The sequence below is a fragment of the Triturus cristatus genome, chromosome 2_2, assembly GCF_964204655.1.
Source record: "Triturus cristatus chromosome 2_2, aTriCri1.1, whole genome shotgun sequence".
In the NCBI taxonomy this organism is placed as follows: domain Eukaryota; kingdom Metazoa; phylum Chordata; class Amphibia; order Caudata; family Salamandridae; genus Triturus; species Triturus cristatus.
In genome coordinates this window covers 550,582,315-550,603,129 of record NC_140582.1, presented here as the reverse complement: position 1 = coordinate 550,603,129, position 20,815 = coordinate 550,582,315, and the positions used below count along the sequence as shown (strand labels likewise).

The window sequence follows — 20,815 nt, the reverse complement described above, 5'->3', positions numbered from 1 at the left end:
TTCCTGTTCTGCCTGTTTATTTGAACAAAGTATTGCTTTCTGGGAATTTTAGACCTCCAATGTTTAAGATCAGTTGGATTGCTGCACCTGATAACAATAATTTGTAAAAATGAAAGCCTGAGAGTGGATGCATGAACCCTCTTTTACTAATGTTTTGTAAGGGCGCTTGCACTCTGAAAGGCTACACAAAAGTTAGTGTCAATCTACTTACTTTTTAAAGGCCTATATAATTTATTGCATTGTGTTATGCACCCGCCAATGCATACTTTAGTAAATAAATGCCATGGTGTTTGGCCTTCATTCTGAGATCTAGATCCATAGTGACCTGGTAGCATAGTGTAATTTAGCATCCCTATGCCAACTAGGGTTCTTTGCGGCGCTCTAAGGCTGGCTTCAGAGCCTGGCCTCTCGGTAAAGAGGGATGCAATGTGGTTCCCTGGAAAAGGTAAGTAAGGTGTGACCCTGAAGAGGCAGGACAGGGTGGTCTGCTCCATAGCACCCCCTGGTAGTATGGAGGTTGTCCATGAGGAATAAGTAGCTGGTGGTTTGCGTCCCAATTTTATTGATGGGGCAGAATGAAACCTGGGGAGGGCAAGAAGCAGTGGCAGTTGGCATGGACCCTGAGAAACAGAGATGGGTAGGTGAGTCTATCCTAGATACTGCATTGTCTGTGGTTGACTTCTGGGCTGTGGCCCAGGTCCTGATCTCTGAGGGTAGCAACCCTGAGACAGAGAAAGTAAGGAGTAGGAGGCAGGTTTCACCTGCAGCAGTGAGGCTAAAGGAGGGTAGTAGGAGAGTGGGCCCTGCTTAAAAAGAATTGCTGAGAAACATTTTCTACTCAAACCAGTCTCTTGCTGTCTGTATTTATTCATATTTTTTTATCCATATTTATTTTGTTTTGTGAATAGATGATCTGATAATTCGTATATTTCCACATTTACTTAACAGATAGATGTGCACTCATGCTTTGAAGCCTGTCGCGTTTTTGCAAATTACACTGCCAAAATAATATAATACACGCATCAAACAATTGGCATGATAGCACAAATACCTGTTGAGAAATGCAACAATTAATTTAATCAAATCTCAGTGAGCTTTATAACTCCCTATGCTGGCAATATGTACAGCTACTGGCCTGAAAGTCAATAAACTCAGCATAGAGTCACCCAAAAGAAGCCAATTATCTGCATTTTTCCACTTTTAAAAGTAGATACAGACAGGATATACAATGTTTTCTGTCTGTAGTTATCTGTAAAAACAGAAAACAGGGAGCACCAATTACGAGGAGTACTAAGTTCTCATCATCATCAAAATCTTTATTTCGGTCACTATGGACCATAAAAGAATACGACATGAATACAATTGTAATTGTGACATAAAAGAGTAAAATTAGATGATAGAAAGAACCATAAAACATTCAAATAAAAAGCATTTTTCACTTAACATGTAGTATTATTAGACATAATAAGTCGGTTACGGATAAACCACATTGCTGTTAAAAATTTAGCGACTGCAAAAACAGTTGGGGCGGATAAATCTGACTTTTAAATTCTATATGCAGGGTAATATTTCCTAAAGCCTAAGTTTCTAAGGAGTGGGACAAGCCAATATTTACGGGGTGTGTTATATGCTGGGCAAAAAAAAAAAAATATGTAGTTAATTTTCTCGCAAGAGTGGGCATGCTTGACAGTTCACTTTGGAGTGAGTTTTAGACCAGTGTTCAGTATGTGCCCTCAAGGGAAGAGTTCCATAACACCACTGCATATACAACTTCCTTGTTATTGGTGGGCCTACATCATCAAAGACTAGTTCCAAATAATAATGATCTTTAATATCAAGGAAGTGTTTAGATAAGGATTCCTGGCGTAGCGACTCAGTTATAACCCGCAGCTTGTGCTCGTAGTATAGCTTTGCTAAGGATCTGCGAGAGATCCTGGTACAAGCATTTTCCGGGTTAAACCACAAATCCGGTCTACCCATCATTTCAAAAGTGTGCTTGATGTATTTGAGCCAAGGTATTTGTATCAATTTAGTAAGATGCAACATTTCTGCACGTTCGGCTCTATAACTAGATAGCTCCAGCGAGCTCCATATTCTGCGCCAAAAGGTCAGAGGCTTAAGTCCCAGCTCCTCAGTAATTGGTCTTAGGCCAAGGTCAAATCTTAACGGGAGAAGTGGGGTACTAGATGGTAGTACAGCCAATTGTCTGATGAAATTATTCTCAGTTATCTGTAGTTTCTGGCTCACTATATGCCTTCATATCTCGCCCCCGTATATTACTGCCCCTCTTGCCTGGGTTTTGTAAATGTGGAGGGGTGGGCCAAAGGGTTTGTAAGACGACCCGGATATCATCCTGCATATACCGCCCGTTAGCTGGGCGAGTTTCAAGTTCGCCTTGGTTATGTGCGAATCCCAGGTCATAGATTGATTAAGGGTCACCCCCAAGTATTCAAAAGTGGAAACCCGATCTAATCTGACCGGCCCTATCATGGGGTTTGGACGGGATGAGAGGGGTGGATTGAAAACCATGAACTTGGTCTTAGTCGCATTGATTTCCAGTCCACGCCCCTCACAAAAGTTCGTAAACCCGTCCAACACCCGTTGTAGGCCCATAGGGGATTTGGAGAGCAGCAGGGTGTCATCAGCAAACATAATTGCAGGCACCCTGCTGCCATTCAACTTCGGAGCATCAGTATTACTTAACCCTGTCAAAAAATCTATGACCCCGTCCACGAAGAGGCAGAACAGGGTCGGTGCGAGCACACAACCCTGTCTGACCCCCGTGTCTACGGGGAAGCCTTCAGAAAGGGCTCCCCCTCTGCTGCACCGGACCTTGGCAAAATTGCCCTGGTGCAGTCTCATCAGCATTGATAGGATATCAGCCGGGACGCCTAGATCATTTAATACTATCCATAGTTTGTCCTTTGGTACCAGGTCGAATGCCGCTCGTCGAAGACCGTATACAAAGTACCGCCCTCAATTAGGGCGGTCTTCCAATATAAAAGGTTGAAGCGGAAGATCTGATCTATAGTTGACACACCCTCTCTGAACCCGGCTTGGTACGGGCTCAGTATCTCCCGCTCTGCAATCCAAGCCTGAAGGCGATTTAATAACAGTCTACCAAAGAGTTTTTGAGGAACGTCGATTAGACTGATAGGTCTATAATTGGAAGGGAGCAGTGGAGATCCCTTTTTAAATATTGGGACGATCTCTGCGCCCAACCATGTATTTGGGACCTCCATACCACCCAGAATAGAATTAAATAGGGTCAATAGGTATGGAGCCCAAACAAAAGGTTCCTGTTTAAATAGGTCACCAGGCATACCATCCAAACCGGGTGCCTTACCTGATGCCAGCCTGCCTATTGCCTCTTGGACCTCAGTTAGTGTGAATGGAGGCCCTTTTAATTCGTTTCTGACAAGAATGGTTGGGTTACTAAGTTCTAGAAATGTTTGTAAGGAGGGGGTCCTCATGTCTGAAAATTTTTGACAGGGGGGTCTCGGCATCCAAAAGTTTGAAGACCTCTGCTCTAGGGAGTGTTTCCATTGGCAATCGACCATCCCCATCAGAAGACAATCGTTCAAATATCTAGGGATTTGGATGGCTCTGCTCTCGGAGCTGGAGTGGGCCTTAAATATCACCCCATTGGTCAAGAAAGCTAAGGATGACCTCAAACGCTGGCAAACTCTACCACTCAACCCACTTGGGAGAGTGGCATTGTTCAAAATGATGATCCTCCCCCGCTTCTTATATATCATTCAAAATACCACCTTCCATTTTCTGTGCAGCTGGTTTAGGGAGTTGGATGGGGTGATCAAGAGGTTTCTATAGGGAGGGGGGGAGACCACGTGTCGCTCTCGCCCGAGGCAGGATCCCACCCTTTGACGGAGGCATGGGTATGACCGATCTCCACCTATACTACCACCAGGCTCCTAGTCATTCACGACTGGTTCACCGGGGACTGGTCTGACCCGGCCTACAAAACGGAGCTCAGGGATCTGGACTACCCTCAAATCCAATCATACTTATATGGGGCCCCAATACCCAAAGCAACACCACTGATAACCAGAGCGGTCCTGGTGGCCTGGCGCACAGCAAGGCTTATGGTTAAGGGAAGTGACAACCCTCGCGGGCTTCCGACAATGGGACCATATAGGGATATCTCTACTACGAGAAGTTTGGGTGGAGGATCACATTAGGGCATTCCCCGACTTACAGAAACGCTACACCCTCCACACCTCTCAATTTTATAAGTATTTGCAACTCCGCCATGCCCTCGACGCTCACATCTCAGCGGGCACGTCACTCCCTGAATTAAGCCAGTTGGAAGTGAAAATCATGGTGGGGAATTTGGGGAGGGTAGGGGAGGGGTTTGGGTGTCTCAGATATACTGCACCTTGGTCAACAACGGCCCAACGACTCTTGACCCGCTCCCTGCCCGCTGGGAGGGATGGCTAGGTCCCCTGGAAGAGGAGGATTGGTGTGACGCCCTTATTGCCCCCAAAACTACTATGACCTCTGCCAAACTCTGCCTCATTCAGCTCTACTACCAGCATACAGTTTATCTCACCCCGGCACGCCTGCATAAAGCAGGATTGCGTCCCTCCCTAGATTGTACACGCTGTGGCCAAGCACCGGCAGATTTTTATCAAGTGGTTTGGTCATGCCCCAACCTTGCCCCGTACTGGTCAGCGATAGAGTTCAAACTCATACAGATCCTGGGCTGGCAGGTCCCCCACAACCCCTTACTTCTTATTCTTGGGGTGATGGACGGCCTGGATGGCTCGAGAGCGGACAAAATATTTCTTGGGACGACAGTTGCGGTGGCCAAGCGAACTGTTGCAGCGGCCTGGCCACAGGTCAAGCTCCCAAGCATAGCAAAATGGCGCCCGGGGGTGGATTGGTGTGCCGCTCAGGAAGAACCCTTATTTGAGGCCCGTGGATGCCCAGCCAAATTCAACAGGGTCTGGGGCAAATGACTAAGGGCCATATGTAGGTAAAACGTGTTTTGCGATTCTCTATTTGCAATTTTTAGGGAATCGCAATTAGAGAATTGCAAAACGGAATGTAGGTAGGATTAGCAAAATATTTTGCGATTCCCACCTATTCCTTATTTTCGAATCCCAAATAGAGGTTCGCAAATAAGGAATACCTTGCCATTCATTCCTATGGGCTAGAAGGCCCATAGGAATGAATAGGAAGACATTCTCAATTTGCGATTCTCAATTAGAGAATCGCAAATTGAGAATGCAATTTCAAGGTTGCAAGGGTGTCAATAGGACACCCTTTTGAACCCCTGAAATAAACATGTGTGCACATGTGGCGCACATATATGCGCTAAGGGCATGTATGTGCGCCACATGGCACTTTGAAAAATGCAAAAAAGTGCATTTTTCAAAGAAATCGCAAATTACCAACAACCTGAGGTTGGTGGTAATATGCGATTCCTTAAGCCAAAATCGCACAACTTGGGTGCTTCCTACATTGCATTTAAGGAATCGCAATTTGGGATTCCTTAAATGCATTAGCAAAATAAGGAATCGCAAATTTTGCGATTCCTTATTTTGCGTGTGGGTTTTTGTGTGCTACATAGCACACTGCCCAAATTGCGATCGCAAACGCCGAAATTCGGCGAATTTCAGCATTTGCGATCGCAATTTGGCTTCCTACATATGGCCCCTTATCAATTGGACTAAATGTATCACCCTTGCACTTCTGTATATGTGTAAAATGCTCTCCTGTCTTGGTGGCTCGCTCATCCATTGATATATCTGTATTCCAAACTACCTTCTGCGGAATTTACTTATATCACCTTGAAATGTCTTGTGCTGATTTTCCGTTTGTCTTTAAAACAATAAAAAGGTATTATAAATAATGAAGAGTCCTGTATTTCAATTGAATTTTTGACTGGGTGGCATTAATCTTAGCTATTGTTTACTTTTCTGTATCTTTGTCATTTTTGCTTTTAATTGTATCTGCAATGGAAGGTTCTGTTGGTTTAATGATTTTGTTTGCCATAGTTTTTCTTGCCTATTTTTCACTTATTTCAATTACTTTTTGAAAGAAAGAGGTCTAGCTTGATTTACGTTGTCTCCAAACCCATTTTACGTCTGAGTTAACAGAGCAGCTGTCCCCAGACATAATGTGATCAAACTAAATAAAGAACTTTGAGGAGTACTACAGAAAGGAGCTTTGACTTCGCCCCCAGATTAGTAGCCAGGGGTACATGTTTTAATTGGGCAGATGCTGTGTGCTTCACTGAAAAGCGTATTTCCCCTTCAGGCAGCCATGATTATTTTATTTAAGCAGATAGCTAAGCTTGTACTTTGCGGGGCATGCAGCTAGCATTCTAATACTATTAAAGTGTCTTAGATAACTAGATAATGGATTGTGTTTGTATTTCCCTAGCAGCAGCACAAATAAGAGGGCAGTCATGAGGAATTTACTGGAGTCCAGCACCTTACCCATCTATCATTAACTTTATAGTTCAGAGTGCAATATTGGGTTTGAGAGCAATATGGTATGCCCAGGGCTAAATTAATCTACAAGGACTTCTAGGTCTGGCTTCACAGAGCAGTCGTCGTCTAACGTTACAGGAACAAAAAGAGCTTTCAGACTACTGCTGAGAGAGGCCCTTAGGCACCACCCACATGTTGGCTTCCTTGACTACAGGATCTGACTAGGCCGAATTTCTGTACTTCCATAAAAAATACTTTGTTTGCATTTTTGGCTTGTGGAACAACCTATAGTTGATACAACAAGACTGAGTTTGGTCTGGTGGTGAGCCAGTAATCAAGGCTCTAGGCATGATCTGGGTATTATGAAATGTTATGAGAAAGGAACTAGACCTGACATATTTATTGTGAAAAGCATATATTGAAGTCAATAAGCATTTAAGTCTGGATTGCTATTACTCTATAGTAAAGTCTACGGATAGGTATATTGTTACATGGAATCTCACAATTACAATAGTAGGCAAGGGTTTTGCGGCTGGTTACCACTTGTGACAAACCAATAATTAAGAAAGCTTGCTCTGTGAGAATCTTTATTAGGAGGGCTTAAAAGAGGTAGCATTTGTGTGTGCCTAAAAGTTGCCCTGTCGGAAAAGCTTACACTCAAAACTGTAGGCCTGAGTTGAGTACAGTGACAAGCTATAGGCCTAATTGTTGCACTGGGAAAAGTTATATCCGATGTCATATGTCTGGTCAGCTTATTATAAAACATTATGACAAAGGCAGCTGGTCTAGCTTATTTGCTGAGAATATCATTTGCTGAAGGCAGTAAACCTTTAATGGTTCTTATCACATTGCGTAGCTGGTTATAGATAGGTATTTTGTTACATGTAATATCACAGAATACTTTATTGGGCAAGGGATTTGGCATTGGCCACCCACTGAAATAAACCTTGGGGGTTTTCACTGTGATGATTCTGATTAGGCGCTATTGAGATGGGTTGTATGTTGTTGTGCAAGCTACATTTTGTTCATATTTGTAATTTTATAACTGTATGCATGATGGTTTCTTATAAGAACTTGAAAGGCCAGTAGTTGGGTAAGGTGCAAAGCTAATGGTAAAGCGTACATGCTTTACTGTAAAAATCATGCCAGATTTCATAGGGTTGATTTGTTTATTATGAAACATTATGACAAAGCCAGCAGGCCTAACCTAATTATTGTTGAAAGTATGTGTTAAAGACCCTAGGGGGCCGATTCACAAAGGTAATCTGAGACAACAGTTTAACTTTACGACTTTTGGTATTCACAGAAGTCATTTACGAGTCGTATCTTTACGTCCTCAGTCAGGCCGGAATTTCCACACCCGGACGGTACTCTCCGCACCCGGACCGTACTCTCCGTGTAATCAATGGTCTGGAATGCAATTTTTAACAAAAATGAACATTAGGAATGTGTGATAAATGGTAGAGGAGGTTATGAAAAACAGTTTGGACCGGGAAAAGGGTATGGCCAGACACTACATCATAACCCAGAAAAGTGTGCTCCTTTGTATCATGGTACAATTAGCGCTCTCCGCAGTGTTAATTGCGGTGTCAACACTACAGTCAATACTAAGGGCGCTCCCTTTAATGTTGACGGTAGTGTTGACACTAGAGTCAACATTCAGGGAAGTGCAAATTGTGAACTGCATGTACCATGAGGCAAAGGAGAAACATTTTCTGAGATATAATGTAGTGTCTGGCCATACCCTTTTCCCTTCCCAAACTGTTTTTCATGACCTCCTCTACCATTTATCACACATTCCTAATGTTCCTTTGGCTTGTGGGAACCCTTAAGCTTAGTGCAGGATGTCTAAATAGGTTATGGTGACAATCCAATGTTAACAGCTGGAGGCCTAATAGGTTCACTAGACAAAAATGTTTCAGATACCATAGGTCTGATCTGTTTGTTATGAAATGTTATGATAAATGAAGTAGGCCTGATAAATTGATTGTGAAAAGCATATGTTAAAGTCATAAGGCACTTACAGATGGATTATTTCTCTGTATTAAAGCGTGCAGATAGGCGTTTTGGTACATGATATAGGGAAAGATTTTGATATCGGTTACTGCCTCTGACAAACCCTAGGTGTAGAAGATTCTGCACTGTTATCTAGCTAGAATCTCGTTAGTTGTATGCCAAGTTCTTGTAATAAAAAAAGAATGAAATAATATAAACTGAAGGACTTTGGACCACCTGTTCTGCCATTGAACTGTCTGACTTTCATTTACACTCGCCTTCCATCATGACAGTGTACTGCATGGGCTAATGGTCCATTTAACATCAGTCACTGGTTCACTTCCCCTTGGACATCCACCTAATGAGAGCACTTCAATGTCATCAGGGGTGGATGGCCAGTCCTTTTATTTTCAATTTTCACCTTTTATAGGTCCCATGTCATTTTTTGCTTCACTTCTTATTTTAATGTTTCTTAAGAGAATACTACAGTGCTCAAGGCAGCTAACAGGTCAGTTACGTGCCACTCTTTTAATCTGCAGTGAGCCACATCCCATGTTGCCACTTCCTTTAAACCAGGAGACCATTATGGAATGCTGTTGTCCACTGTGTATCATTTATTGTCATTCCAAGATGGCCAACGTGTTGATTCTAAAAGCGATGGCCATGCCGGAAATTTCGAACAACAACAGACAATACCTCTGCAAGACAGACATCCGCTATGTTTAGTTTTATTATTGAAGCATATCCTTGCTGTGTTTAGATGGCAAAATGTTTTCTGTTTTCTATTTGCATTCTTTTAATTTATCTTGCATATGTTGTAGAGTTTGTATGTGTTTCATTTTGGTTGACGTAGAGGGTTAACGCAAGAATGAGTTAGTGGATATATGAATGGATGTATGAGTGCAAAGATGAGGCATAAAGTACATGTGATGGCTTATTGAGTTCCAAACCCATCAATGACATGAAGGGCACTTTTACTGATAAGTCACACCTACTGGCATTGCCAATGCTTGATTATTTTTTTCACCACCATCATCTCTTCCTTGAAGTGGTAAAAGGATCATGCTGCTGACTTTTTTTTTACATATAGGGCAATTGGTGATAGTTCATCACGAGCTGCATCATCTCTTCATAGAAGTGGTAAAAGGATCATACTGCTGACTTTTTATTTTATACCTAGGACAATTGGTGCAAGTTCATCACGAGCTGCAGTGTGATGCTGTGGTCTGTTCGTCAATGGTCCGTCCACCTCTTTATTATCCTGCTGAGACTAAAATATTTACGATTTCCTTGTCTAGTGTCTTTTGGTCAATGTTCCTTATGTTTCTTGTTATAGGGCACATGGCTTGCGTTTTAAGGCAGAATAAGATAATGGGATTGCAAATGGGGTCTATAGATCGCCAAAACAGTCTACCAACATAGGCTTTGGTGGTAATGAAAAATGTCCTAGCTATCCTAAAAGAAAGTTTAATTTCTATTAAGAACATGGAGAAGAGGATTTTGCTTAACTTTCTTCACTTTTATTCACAGGCAGCCTTTAACATGATGGGATTTCAAAAATACAACCTAATTTCCCATAAGTCCTTGAGAAAGGAAGAAAAACAGTCCATCGAATCATGGATCTGCACTTCCATATAATAATCCCTGGAAACTCTCTATACTCCTTTTTCTTCCTGCGAATGCAGCTGTCTCTTCCGAATTTTACTTTTGCTTATTGCTTTCCTCTTCTGAGAAAGAAATAATAGAGTAAGATGTCTGTTTTTAATTAATCAGGATTCAATTCTTAATCAGCAGAGTGGAAATATCAACTAAAACATGTCTAACAAGATAAACAATAACAAAACATCATGTGCATGAATTACATACATTTAGATGACCCCAACATACTAAAAGTCTCATATTTCATCGGGTGGGACTGCTAACCATGTTAGAAGAGTGGGTGGGCTAATCCTCGCCTCCGTGTCCTTAATAGAATTGAAACTCTCCATTACGATAGCACGGACATTTTTCATTCTATGTCAGAACTCAGAGGCGAGGATTAGGCTAGTTTAAAGCTTTTCCACCACTAGAGTTGTCAGATTTGAGACTGGTTTAATGTAAAATCTCTTGTAAATTGAGTCTGATGACCAGTCTGCTGCATTGAGGATATCCTCTAGTCTAGTTCCCAATGAAAAGGCTTCTCACCGAGAGAGCCCCAAACTGTGAGATTTTAATACCAGCCTCTAGCATTGTCCATTTGACCCATCTGGCAATAGTAAGGGAAGAAACTGCTTTACGAGATTTAGTGAGAGCGATCAACAATTGTCTTTCTCCGTGAGGACGAAGGCCTTCTGTCATAGCCTTATACACCTTTATAGTATTAACAATGCATAGTTTTGGAACATCTGGAAATGCTGGATATGACACAATCTACTTACTCCTTCGAGCAATATGAATAGTCACCTCTTCTAGGGAGAATACTCTACCTGTTATATCCAACTCTCGTATATCCAAAACCCTTCAACAGGAAATCAAGCGTAATAAGGTGGCTAACTTTGCTGACAGTTGTTTCCTCGACAGGTACTTATTCGAAGGCCATGATTTGAGGTGATCCAGAACCTTACTTAAGTCCCATAAGGTGGAATATCCAGGCTCAAGAGGGACCGATAACCAAAAACCCCTCAGGAGCTTGTAGACCAAAGGGTACTCCCCAACTGGATGACCATCTACTGGCAAATGGCCTGCTGAAATAGCCAATCGAAATCCATTTATTGACCTGTAGGCCAAACCTTCTGAGGACAGAGCTGACAGGATATTCAAGATATGGACAACGTCCATTCTGAAGGGATCCACTTGGCAATGGAAATACCAACCGGACCATCAAGACCAGGCAGAACAGAAGCTTTTATTAGTGCCATCTGCCTAGGCTTTGGCGAGTAAAGGCAGCTTCTCGTGAAATGTGTGGGACTTTCCAGAATTGCTGGTACTCCTCCAGGCCACGAGACAAATGAGCCAGCTGGGACCAGGTGAAGAGGGTTGCCCTGCAGATCCCAGATGAGATCCGGAAACCGTGCAGAGGGATTGGAAAATCCTAAGAAAGTTTCATCAGAGCTGAAAACCAGACTTGAGACCTTCAGACCCGGGTGATCACCACCAGATTCGCCCGTTGTCTTCAAACTCGTGTGGATAACCTCATTATCATCGCAAACTGTGGAAACGCATACCCAGTCTCCGTGCGTCCGTTGACACCACATTGGGATCCGGTCTACAACTGCAATATCTGTCCAGTTGGAAATCCAGCCGAGAGGCAAACAAATCTATGGAGAAGGGACCAGTTAGCACAGGCTGTCATCATTTTAATGCCGTGACTGCTAGTTTTCCACTTGACTCGACCTCCCTGGGAGGTGTTCTGCTAACACTGAGATCTAATGGCTAGACAGTATTTCCACAATGATTGAGCCAGGTCCAACAGAGTTTTCAACCTCGTTCCCCCAGATGGTTGATGTAGCGCACTGCAACCATATTGTCCATTTTGAGAAGGCCAGAACATTGAACCTTATCCTTGGTCCTGCATTTGACTGCAAAAGAACCTGCCATTAATTCCAGGCGGTTTAAGAAGAGGGTTTGTTCTGCGGAAGACCATTTTTCACCGGTGGCACATTCTCCACAGTGAGAACACATTGGTAAACATAAGACCCCATTGAAGATGGGGAGTCTTCCAATGCTGAAGTGTCTGATAGTGGAGGGAGCTTGGGAAGATGGTCTGCATGGAAAATGAGGGAAGTCTCACAATTCGTGCTAACTGACATAGCGATATCTGTAGTCTGGACAGCGTTTTCCTAGTTTGTATTTTATCTTGGTCAATTTTCAAGATGGGAGACTGAGGGTAGCCTTCACAAAGTCTATTATGAACCCCAGGAATTGCAAAGATTGAGATGGGGAGAGTGAGGATTTCCTCTCCTTAACCACGAATCTAAGAGATTCCAGTAGGTCGATAGTCATCAGCAAATGTTCAGTCGGGAGTACCCGGCATTGGCTCATGATCAGGATGTCATCCAGGTAGATGATCAATCGCACTCCACGAGTTCTCAAGTATTCAAACACCGGTTTCAATACCTTGGTGAAACACCATGGAGTGGAAGATAGGCTGCACTGTGCACCAGAGCCTGGCAATCAGAAGCGGCCGCGTAAGAGCAAGAGCATTCCCGTAGCCACTCTGTGGAGAGAAAACCGTTTAATTGTACATAAAGGCGATTTGAAAAACACACTGGCGTGAAACTCAGCGGCTTCCTATGTTCCTCGCTCAATATCGCCGCAAGTAGTAGCATGCTAAAGAAGAAATACTATAGAATGTCAAAGGCACTTATCTGTAAGCTGCCAGAGCAGCGAAGAAAGAGGGGGATAGAGGGTCTTCAGGGATTAATTTATGGAAGTGCAGCGCCCTGATTGGATGGACTGTTTTTCTTCTTTTCCTAAGGACTTGTGAGAAATGTTGTTTTACTTTTGAAATCCTATGACGTTAAAGGCTGCAGGGGAATAAAAGTGAAGAAAGTTAAGCCTAATCCTCGCCTCCGGATCCTAACACTGAATCTAAATTTTCTTAGTGATGATCAAGTCTATGGTGGACCGTTTGTTATGTGTAGTGCACACTGAGTATTGGGTGACATTTTCTACAGGTAAAGCTGTCAGTGATTTAGCGGAGGCAATCAACTTCTCTTTTTTGGTGAGAAGAAACAGTGGTTTGATTTCATAATGATTCAAATTCATAAACGTAGTAGTGCAGCCTTTTGTCCTTTCTTCATGTATGTGAAAAAGCTGCCTACTGGCTCTGTCGATACTGACCCTTGAAGACATTTCCTGCTGGTCTCACCGCTTTTACATGATGATCAGTGTAAAAACACAATTGATAATTTTACACATAAGTGAATCTTCAAAATATATTAAATAAATCATTGCCCACTGGAATTTAAGGCACAACTGAACCTGACTAATGAATGATGTTAATTTGAACCTACAAAGGATTTCCTGTGTGGCTGCTGTGATTGTTTTACAATGTGTACCAAATTATTAAAAAATACATTGGATACTAGACAGTGATGAGGAATAAAGATTCAGCTGCACAGGCCTAATCATGCTGGTTATTTTACTTACAAAATAATATGGCTGTGCAGTATGCTTTTATGGAGACCCCAACACATTAAACAATTTGTGGAACAGGGATTTGCATTTAGGAACATACAAAGGGATGTAGTCTAGGCTATACATGTATTCTTTAAGAAAAAAAGGTTGCATCTAAAAGGTCAAGAAAGTGCACTTACCTAAATGCAGCAGTGTAAATTGGGCAGCCAACTCCTTTGCGTCTTCCAACGTCGTACACAGTTTGTCTGGCATGAAATAACTGTGTGTGCTATTTGCAATGGCTGGAACAACCACTTTAAAGACAAGAAGTATTTTTCCATCTTGGCTCGTAGTTGAATACAAATAATATTCAGGAGGTGTCCAGTTGTTCTTATTACAATAATAGTCTAAATGCATTACTGCAGAATGAAAATGATTAGATTTCAATGAATACATATTAATTGGAGTTAGTTTTGTGCCTGGAAAAAAAGGATACGTGCATCTTTCTAATTCACACGAGGCTGGGCTATGCTGACCATTAAGTCGAGCTGGAAGACTTGGAGATCGACCGAGTGATTTTTGGTTTAAATCTTCTTTATTGGCAAAAGCTAAAATATTTTCCGAATTAGGGCTAAATTGACCATTCAAGTGTTGTCTCCAGCTACCTTCCTTTGTTACTGGTTTTGCCAAGGTCACTTCTATGCTTGCTCCATCAATGCATTTCCCGTTCATTACTGACATTGCAGAAACGGCATCTTCTCTGTTGAAAAAGTGCACAAATGCATAATCTCTAAGCTTTTTGACACGTTCAACGGCTCCAGCTTTAAATTTATTAAATTCAGCTTTTATTGTTTCTTCTGTAGTTGAAATCATCAAATTTCTCACATACAATACTTTAACTCGTTGCATTGTTTCTTCATCAACCTCTTTTTCGGGGTCAGCCCAATCAACTTGAATAGTGTGGCCCCAAAGCTGGAATGTACCTAGAACAAAAAGGATAAAAAGTCGCTTTTGTTAGTGACTCTGTTAATGTTAGTTCGAAATCTCTTTCCCATAATCAACAAGTGAGAACCTAGTCAGCAAGTGATGCAAATGCAAACTGCCTCATTCCCATATCCCAGTCCAATACCAGGTCGGTGTGGAGGAGGTTGCAGTCTGGGGTGTTACAGCGCTAGTAACTGGGGCGAGGTAGCAAGTGAGCCCGGTGTAATGTACATGGTAGGGGGCAATAGCAGCTGTGGAGAACATTCTTGTTTAAAAAAGTTAACATTGGTTCTGTAATCCACCTATTGTGGGATTCCAATCCAGTTCGCATCTAGATATTAGGGCCATCATGTTTTATTTGAAAAGGTAAGGATAACAGGTGATGGAACAAGGCATTGTATAAACTTGAAACTAAAAGGGATTAGAATTAAAATAGCTACAATGAAACTGGATTAGGAAGCAAGGGGCCTTGCGCTCCTAGATCTGGAACTTTATTATATAAAGAGCCAATTTAAGAAAGCAACTAAATGGTGTATGAGAACACAACTGGGAGAAAAGCTAATTGGAGGGTTCCTACTAGCATGAACCCCTCACAATACTCCTTATGAGAGGAGGGCGTATACCATTTTAGCACAAATATTTAGTACATCAATTTGGAATCATCTGGGGAGCAGCAGTAAAATGAATACTCCTACGCTGAAACGATGGCAAGGTGGCTGTAACAACCTGGGAGACTTATTCCCAAGCAACACATTTATCACTTTCACTGAGGGACTAGAGGTCTTCAGGGTAAGATCTACCTAATTCATCCAATATGCCACACTGGCAGGGAATTCCAGAGAAATTGGGACAGAGTTCCTCAGAACTCTTCAAGTGTTCCAGACCCAAGAGGCTATATTAAACCAGGGATAAGAACATAGACGAACAAGTTACTTACCTTCGGTAACGATATATCTGTAAGAAACATTAGTTAGTTAGATTCCTCCCCTTAGAATATCCCCAGACGTCAGGCTGGATCCGGAAACATTTTTCGTCAGCAATACCCTTGCGCGTCGCTAGGCGTCGTCTGTGGCTCCGCGTCTGTCGTCGCGTGCTGACGTCAGTTCTTGTACATAGCTTTCCGCGCCAGGAACGCAGAGCCATGCAAGAGACCGACACTGGTGCCAAAAAATTCTAGGGTCCTGAAAGGAATTACTTCAACCCTAGATATCGGTTCGCAGAACGGGGAGGATGGGTGGGTCGGTGAGGAATCTAACTAACTAATGTTTCTTACAGATATATCGTTACCGAAGGTAAGTAACTTGTTCATCTGAAAGAAACACGTTAGTTAGATTCCTCACCTTAGAATAGATACCCCAGCAATACCAACCTCGGTGGTGGGTCTGCGAACCAAGATCACACCAGAAAGTCCTGGAGAACAGAACGGCCAAAGAAGCCGTCTCTCCGGACTTGGCTGTCCAGGCAATAATGTTTAGCAAACGTGTGCAGCGAAGCCCACGTTGCTGCCTGACAGATGTCCTGCAAGGGGACTCCCCGGCCCAAGGTAGTTGTCGCCGCTGTGCCCCTATTAGAATTGGCCCTCAGCCCTACAGGAGGTCCCTTTTTAGCTAAGGAGTAACAAGCTTTAATACACAAACCGACCCACCGAGAGATGGTTCGCTTGTGCACCGCCCGCCCCTTCTTAGCGCCCACGTAGCCAACAAAGAGTTGGTCGGCCACCCGGAACTGCTTGGTGCGGTCCAAATAAAAGGACAGCGCCCGTTTTGGGTCCAGACGGTGGAGACTCTCTTCCTCTTTCAAAGGATGCGAAGGCGGAAAGAAGGTGGGCAGGGTAACAGACTGCCCGATGTGAAAGGCAGTCACCACCTTAGGAAGAAAGGAAGGACGAGTCCTGAGAACAACTTTGTCCGGATGGACAGAAAGGAAAGGAGGCTTAGAAGAGAGAGCCTGGAGCTCACTCACCCGTCTAGCCGAGGTGATGGCTACCAGGAAAGCAGTCTTAAGCGTCAATAGACGAAGGGGACAATTATGAAGGGGCTCAAAGGGAGCGCACATCAGATATGTCAATACAAGAGGCATTACGAAAGGGACAGGAGGAAACATGTGAGTAATGCCCTTATAGAAGCGAGAAACAACAGGGGATGTGAAAAGAGAAGGCTGATCAGGGAGCCATAGTAAAGCAGAGATAGCAGAAAGATAACCTTTTAGAGTGCCCAGAGCAGAGCCCTGCTGGGCCAGGGAAAGAAGAAAGAGGAGAACCTCATAAAGAGGGGCGGAAAGGGGATCCACAGCCTTTGCTGTGCACCATGCCACAAATTTGTTCCACCTGCAGGCGTATACCGATTTTGTGGAGGGACGCCTGGCTGCCAGAATAACATCACAGACTTCAGGAGGCAAGTCAAATGGCATCAACTGTCGCCGCTCAATCTCCACGCATGGAGGTGGAGACTGGACAGGTTCGGGTGGAGGACAGTCCCCTGCTGCTGCGACAGAAGATCCTCCTGAAGAGGCAGTCGTACCGGGGGATCGATCAACAGACTGAGTACCTCGGGATACCAGTATCTTCGTGCCCAATCCGGAGCCACCAAGATGACTTCGGCCCGGTCGCGCCTGATCTTCTTCAGCACTCTGGGCAGAAGTGGTATAGGCGGAAAGGTGTACAACAGACTGCAACTCCACTCGCGACGAAAGGTGTCCCCGAGCGAGTGCCGCCTTGGAAACTCTGCTGACATTGCACATTCTCTTCGGTGGCGAATAGATCTAACCAAGGCCCTCCCCACTGCTGAAAGAGGCCTTGTGCCACATCCGAGTTGAGACGCCATTCGTGAGCCATCATGCACCAGCGGCTGAGTTTGTCTTGTCTGGCGTTCAGAGAGCCCGCCAGTTGTTGAACCACCAGGGTGATGCCCTGATGTTCCAGCCATGTCCAGAGGCACAGAGCCTCCTGACAAAGGGTCCACGACCCCACCCCGCCTTGTTTGTTGCAATACCACATGGCGGTGGTGTTGTCCGTGAACACCTGCACTACACTTCCCCGGACAGAGGGAAGGAATGCCTTCAGTGCAAGTCAGATCGCTCGCAGCTCCAAAAGGTTGATATGGAGCCGAGACTCCGCCGGAGACCAGAGTCCTCTGATCTCCGCCTCTCTCATGTGGCCCCCCCATCCCAGGAGGGACGCACAGTCACCACTATATGCTCCAGTTGGGGTAGGGAGAGGGATCTGCCACTGACCCAATCGCGGTCCGTGAGCCACCACTGCAACTGACTTGCAGTGCCCTCCGAGATCAAGACATGGTCGGACAGGTTACCCCGATGCTGGGCCCACTGAAACTTCAGGTCCCACTGCAGAGCCCGCATCCGCCACCGGGCGTGATGTACCAGCAGGATTCAGGAGGCCATCAGACCCAGAAGCCGCAGCACCAACCTGACCGAAACCCGGGATAGAGGCCGGAAGATGGAAATCAGAGCCTGAATATCCCGGACCCGCTGTTCCAGAGGACAGGCCCGGGACTGCGCCGAGTCCAGAACCGCTCCGATGAAGAGGAGCTTCTGGGAGGGACTCAGATGCGACTTCGGCACATTGATGGAGAACCCCAGCAAATGCAGGAGGTCGGCCGTAGTCTGGAGGTGGGAGACGACTGCCTGGGGCGAGCCCGTCTTCAACAACCAGTCGTCGAGATAGGGGAAGACTGGAACCCCCAATCTGCGCAGATGAACTGCGACCACCGCCATCACTTTCGTGAACACCCGAGGGGCACTGGTGAGGCCGAAGGGGAGCACGGTAAACTGAAAATGCTCCTGGCCCACCGTGAGCCGCAGATAACGCCGGTGGGCCGGCAGGACGGGGATGTGGAAATAAGCGTCCTGCAAGTCCAACGCTACCATCCAGTCTCCAGGGTCTAGGGCAGCCAGAACCTGAGCTAAGGTGAGCATCTTGAACCTCTCCTTCCGGAGGAAGGCGTTGACGCTCCTGAGGTCCAAGATAGGGCGTAGGCCCCCTTTGCCCTTCTTGGGAACCAGAAAGTAGTGGGAATAACAACCACAACCTACTTCTGGGCCAGGAACGCGCTCGATGGCCCCTTTGGCCAAGAGGGCCGTAACTTCCTCCTGTAGAAGATTCAAGTGATCCCCTAACATGTGGTGGTACTGCCTTGGCATGGCTGGAGGGGTCGCCTCGAAGGAGAGGGAGTAGCCCCTTCGGACGATTTGCAGCACCCACCTGTCCGACGTGATGGAACGCCAGTGGAGCAGGTGATGGCGAACTCTGCCTCCCACTGGCGTGGAATGGGCCTGAAAGCACGGACTAGGAGGGCTTTGAGGCAGATGCTGCTGGGGTAGATGTGGATGGACCGGCACGTTGTCCCCCTGTACTGCCTCGGCGGAATCCACGTCCGCGTGGAGGTTGGTTCTGCGGCCTGTGGCTAGGCGGACGTGAGGGGCGCCCCTTCCTTGGCCACAAAAGGGACGAAAAGCGGAAGCTTGAGGGCGCGGGCCGAGAGGCCCAAGGACTTGGCCATAGCCCGGGAGTCCTTAAAGCGCTCCAGCGCACTATCCGCTTTGTCGCCAAAAAGGTGACTGCCATCGAAGGGCATGTCCATGTGGGTGCTCTGGACATCCCCAGAAAAACTCGTGGGCAGCACGTCCTCCACCGTATCCCACAGGGAGTGGGAGTAACGGTCCAAGAGACAAGCGGTGTTAATAGACCGCAATCCCAAACTAAGGGAGGAGAACAGCTTCTTACCAAACTGGTCTAGTCTCTTGGATTCCCGATCCGGGGGAGCGGACGGGAAGGAGGTCTGGGAAGTAGAGGCCTGGATAACCAGGCTCTCAGGCGTGAGGTGCATAGACAGAAAACTGGGGTCTCCCGGAGCAGGGCGGTGGCGCTGGGCCACATTCCGGTCCACAGGAGGTACTGTGGAGGGCTTGGACCAGGTGCCCTTCAGAACGTCCACTAGTGCTTCATTAAACTGCAGCAGAGGCTCCGAGGAGCTTGCTGACGGTTGAAGCACTTCTGTGAGGAGGTTAGTCCTCACGGCCACAGCAGGTAGCTCTAGCCCAAGGGCTTTGGCAGCCTTGCGCAGCACCACAGAAAATGCAGCACCCTCCTCCGAAGCCACTGTCAGAGGAGAGATGAAGCCAGTGTCATGGGAGGTGTCAAGACCACTGACATCCCCCAGTTCGTCTGCCCAGTCCTGTGATAACTGGCCCTGCCGGGTCAGAGGGTCATCAGACCCCTCCCAGTCGTCACTGTCATCCGATTCCTGGTAGACAGGTGGAATGATAGGAGCCGGGCGGAAGATGAAATTGCCACCCATGGGCGTCGCATGCGGCGCCGAACGGCGCCGCTCCGACGCCGTGCCCGGACCGGCACTGAACCGGGAAACGGCGTTGTCCGAAGGCTGGGGCGGGGGTTGGCACCGGAGTCGGCGGCGGCGGCGGAGGGGTCGTGAGGTCGACCGGCCGGGGCCGGAGCCGCCGGCTCGCTAGACCTCCCAGTCGAGCCCGCGGGTCCCGAAGGCACGCCGGCAGTCGTCGACGGTGGAGCCAGGCCTCTCATGGCCGAGAGGAAGGCACTGATCTCCGCCGGAGTCGCGTCAGTCCCAGGGACCGGCGGGTATGGGGACGGACGTGACTCCTGCGGCTCCGATGGAGCCGCGTGGGTTGTACCACCCGAACCCTCAGCCGAGTCGCGCGACCGGCAAGGGGAGCCCGCAGAGCGATGTCGCCTCTTGGACTTCTTACTATGCTTCGATTTACCCGAAGACTTGGAACCGGACGAGTGGTGATGGCTGCGACCAGTCCCTCGACCTCCGCCTCTACCAGGACCGCGAACGGCACGGAGCCGACTGCCGGAGCTCGAGGAGCTTGCGGGACCGCTCTCGCCTAGCCTTCGAAGTCAAGGCCCGGCAGTCGAGGCACGACTCGGCATCGTGGTCGGCCCCAAGGCAGTAAAGGCACCGGCGGTGGTGGTCCGTAACCGACATCAGTCGGTGACAGCAGTCAAAAGGTTTAAAACCAGGCATCCTACCGGCACCAGAGTCGAGTCGACGAGAATAGACCAAAGAGTCCAAAAAGTTTAGTCAGAAAATGACTAAAAGGGTATGCTCTTCCCGGATCGGCGCTGTCTGGCACGGAAAAAAGAAGAACTGATGTCAGCGCGCGAGGGCGGCGTCTAAGTACTCCGACGACGTCATCCCGGCGCACAACGCCGACGACGGACGCGGAGCCGCAGACGACGCCTAGCGATGCGCAAGGGTATTGCAGACAAAAAATCTTTCTGG

The 20,815-nt window shown here is 46.3% G+C and overlaps 1 protein-coding gene across 2 annotated transcripts in view; it reads right to left on the bottom strand.

The window, feature by feature from the left end:
* Positions 1–20,815, bottom strand: part of RBM46 (RNA binding motif protein 46) — an 836,305-nt gene that overhangs the window by 506,940 nt on the left and 308,550 nt on the right. For both annotated transcript variants that reach the window (XM_085643272.1, XM_085643271.1), the window contains exon 4: positions 13,751–14,533. In XM_085643272.1, coding sequence (XP_085499398.1) covers positions 13,751–14,533 — 783 coding nt within the window. The remainder of the gene's footprint in view (positions 1–13,750; positions 14,534–20,815) is intronic.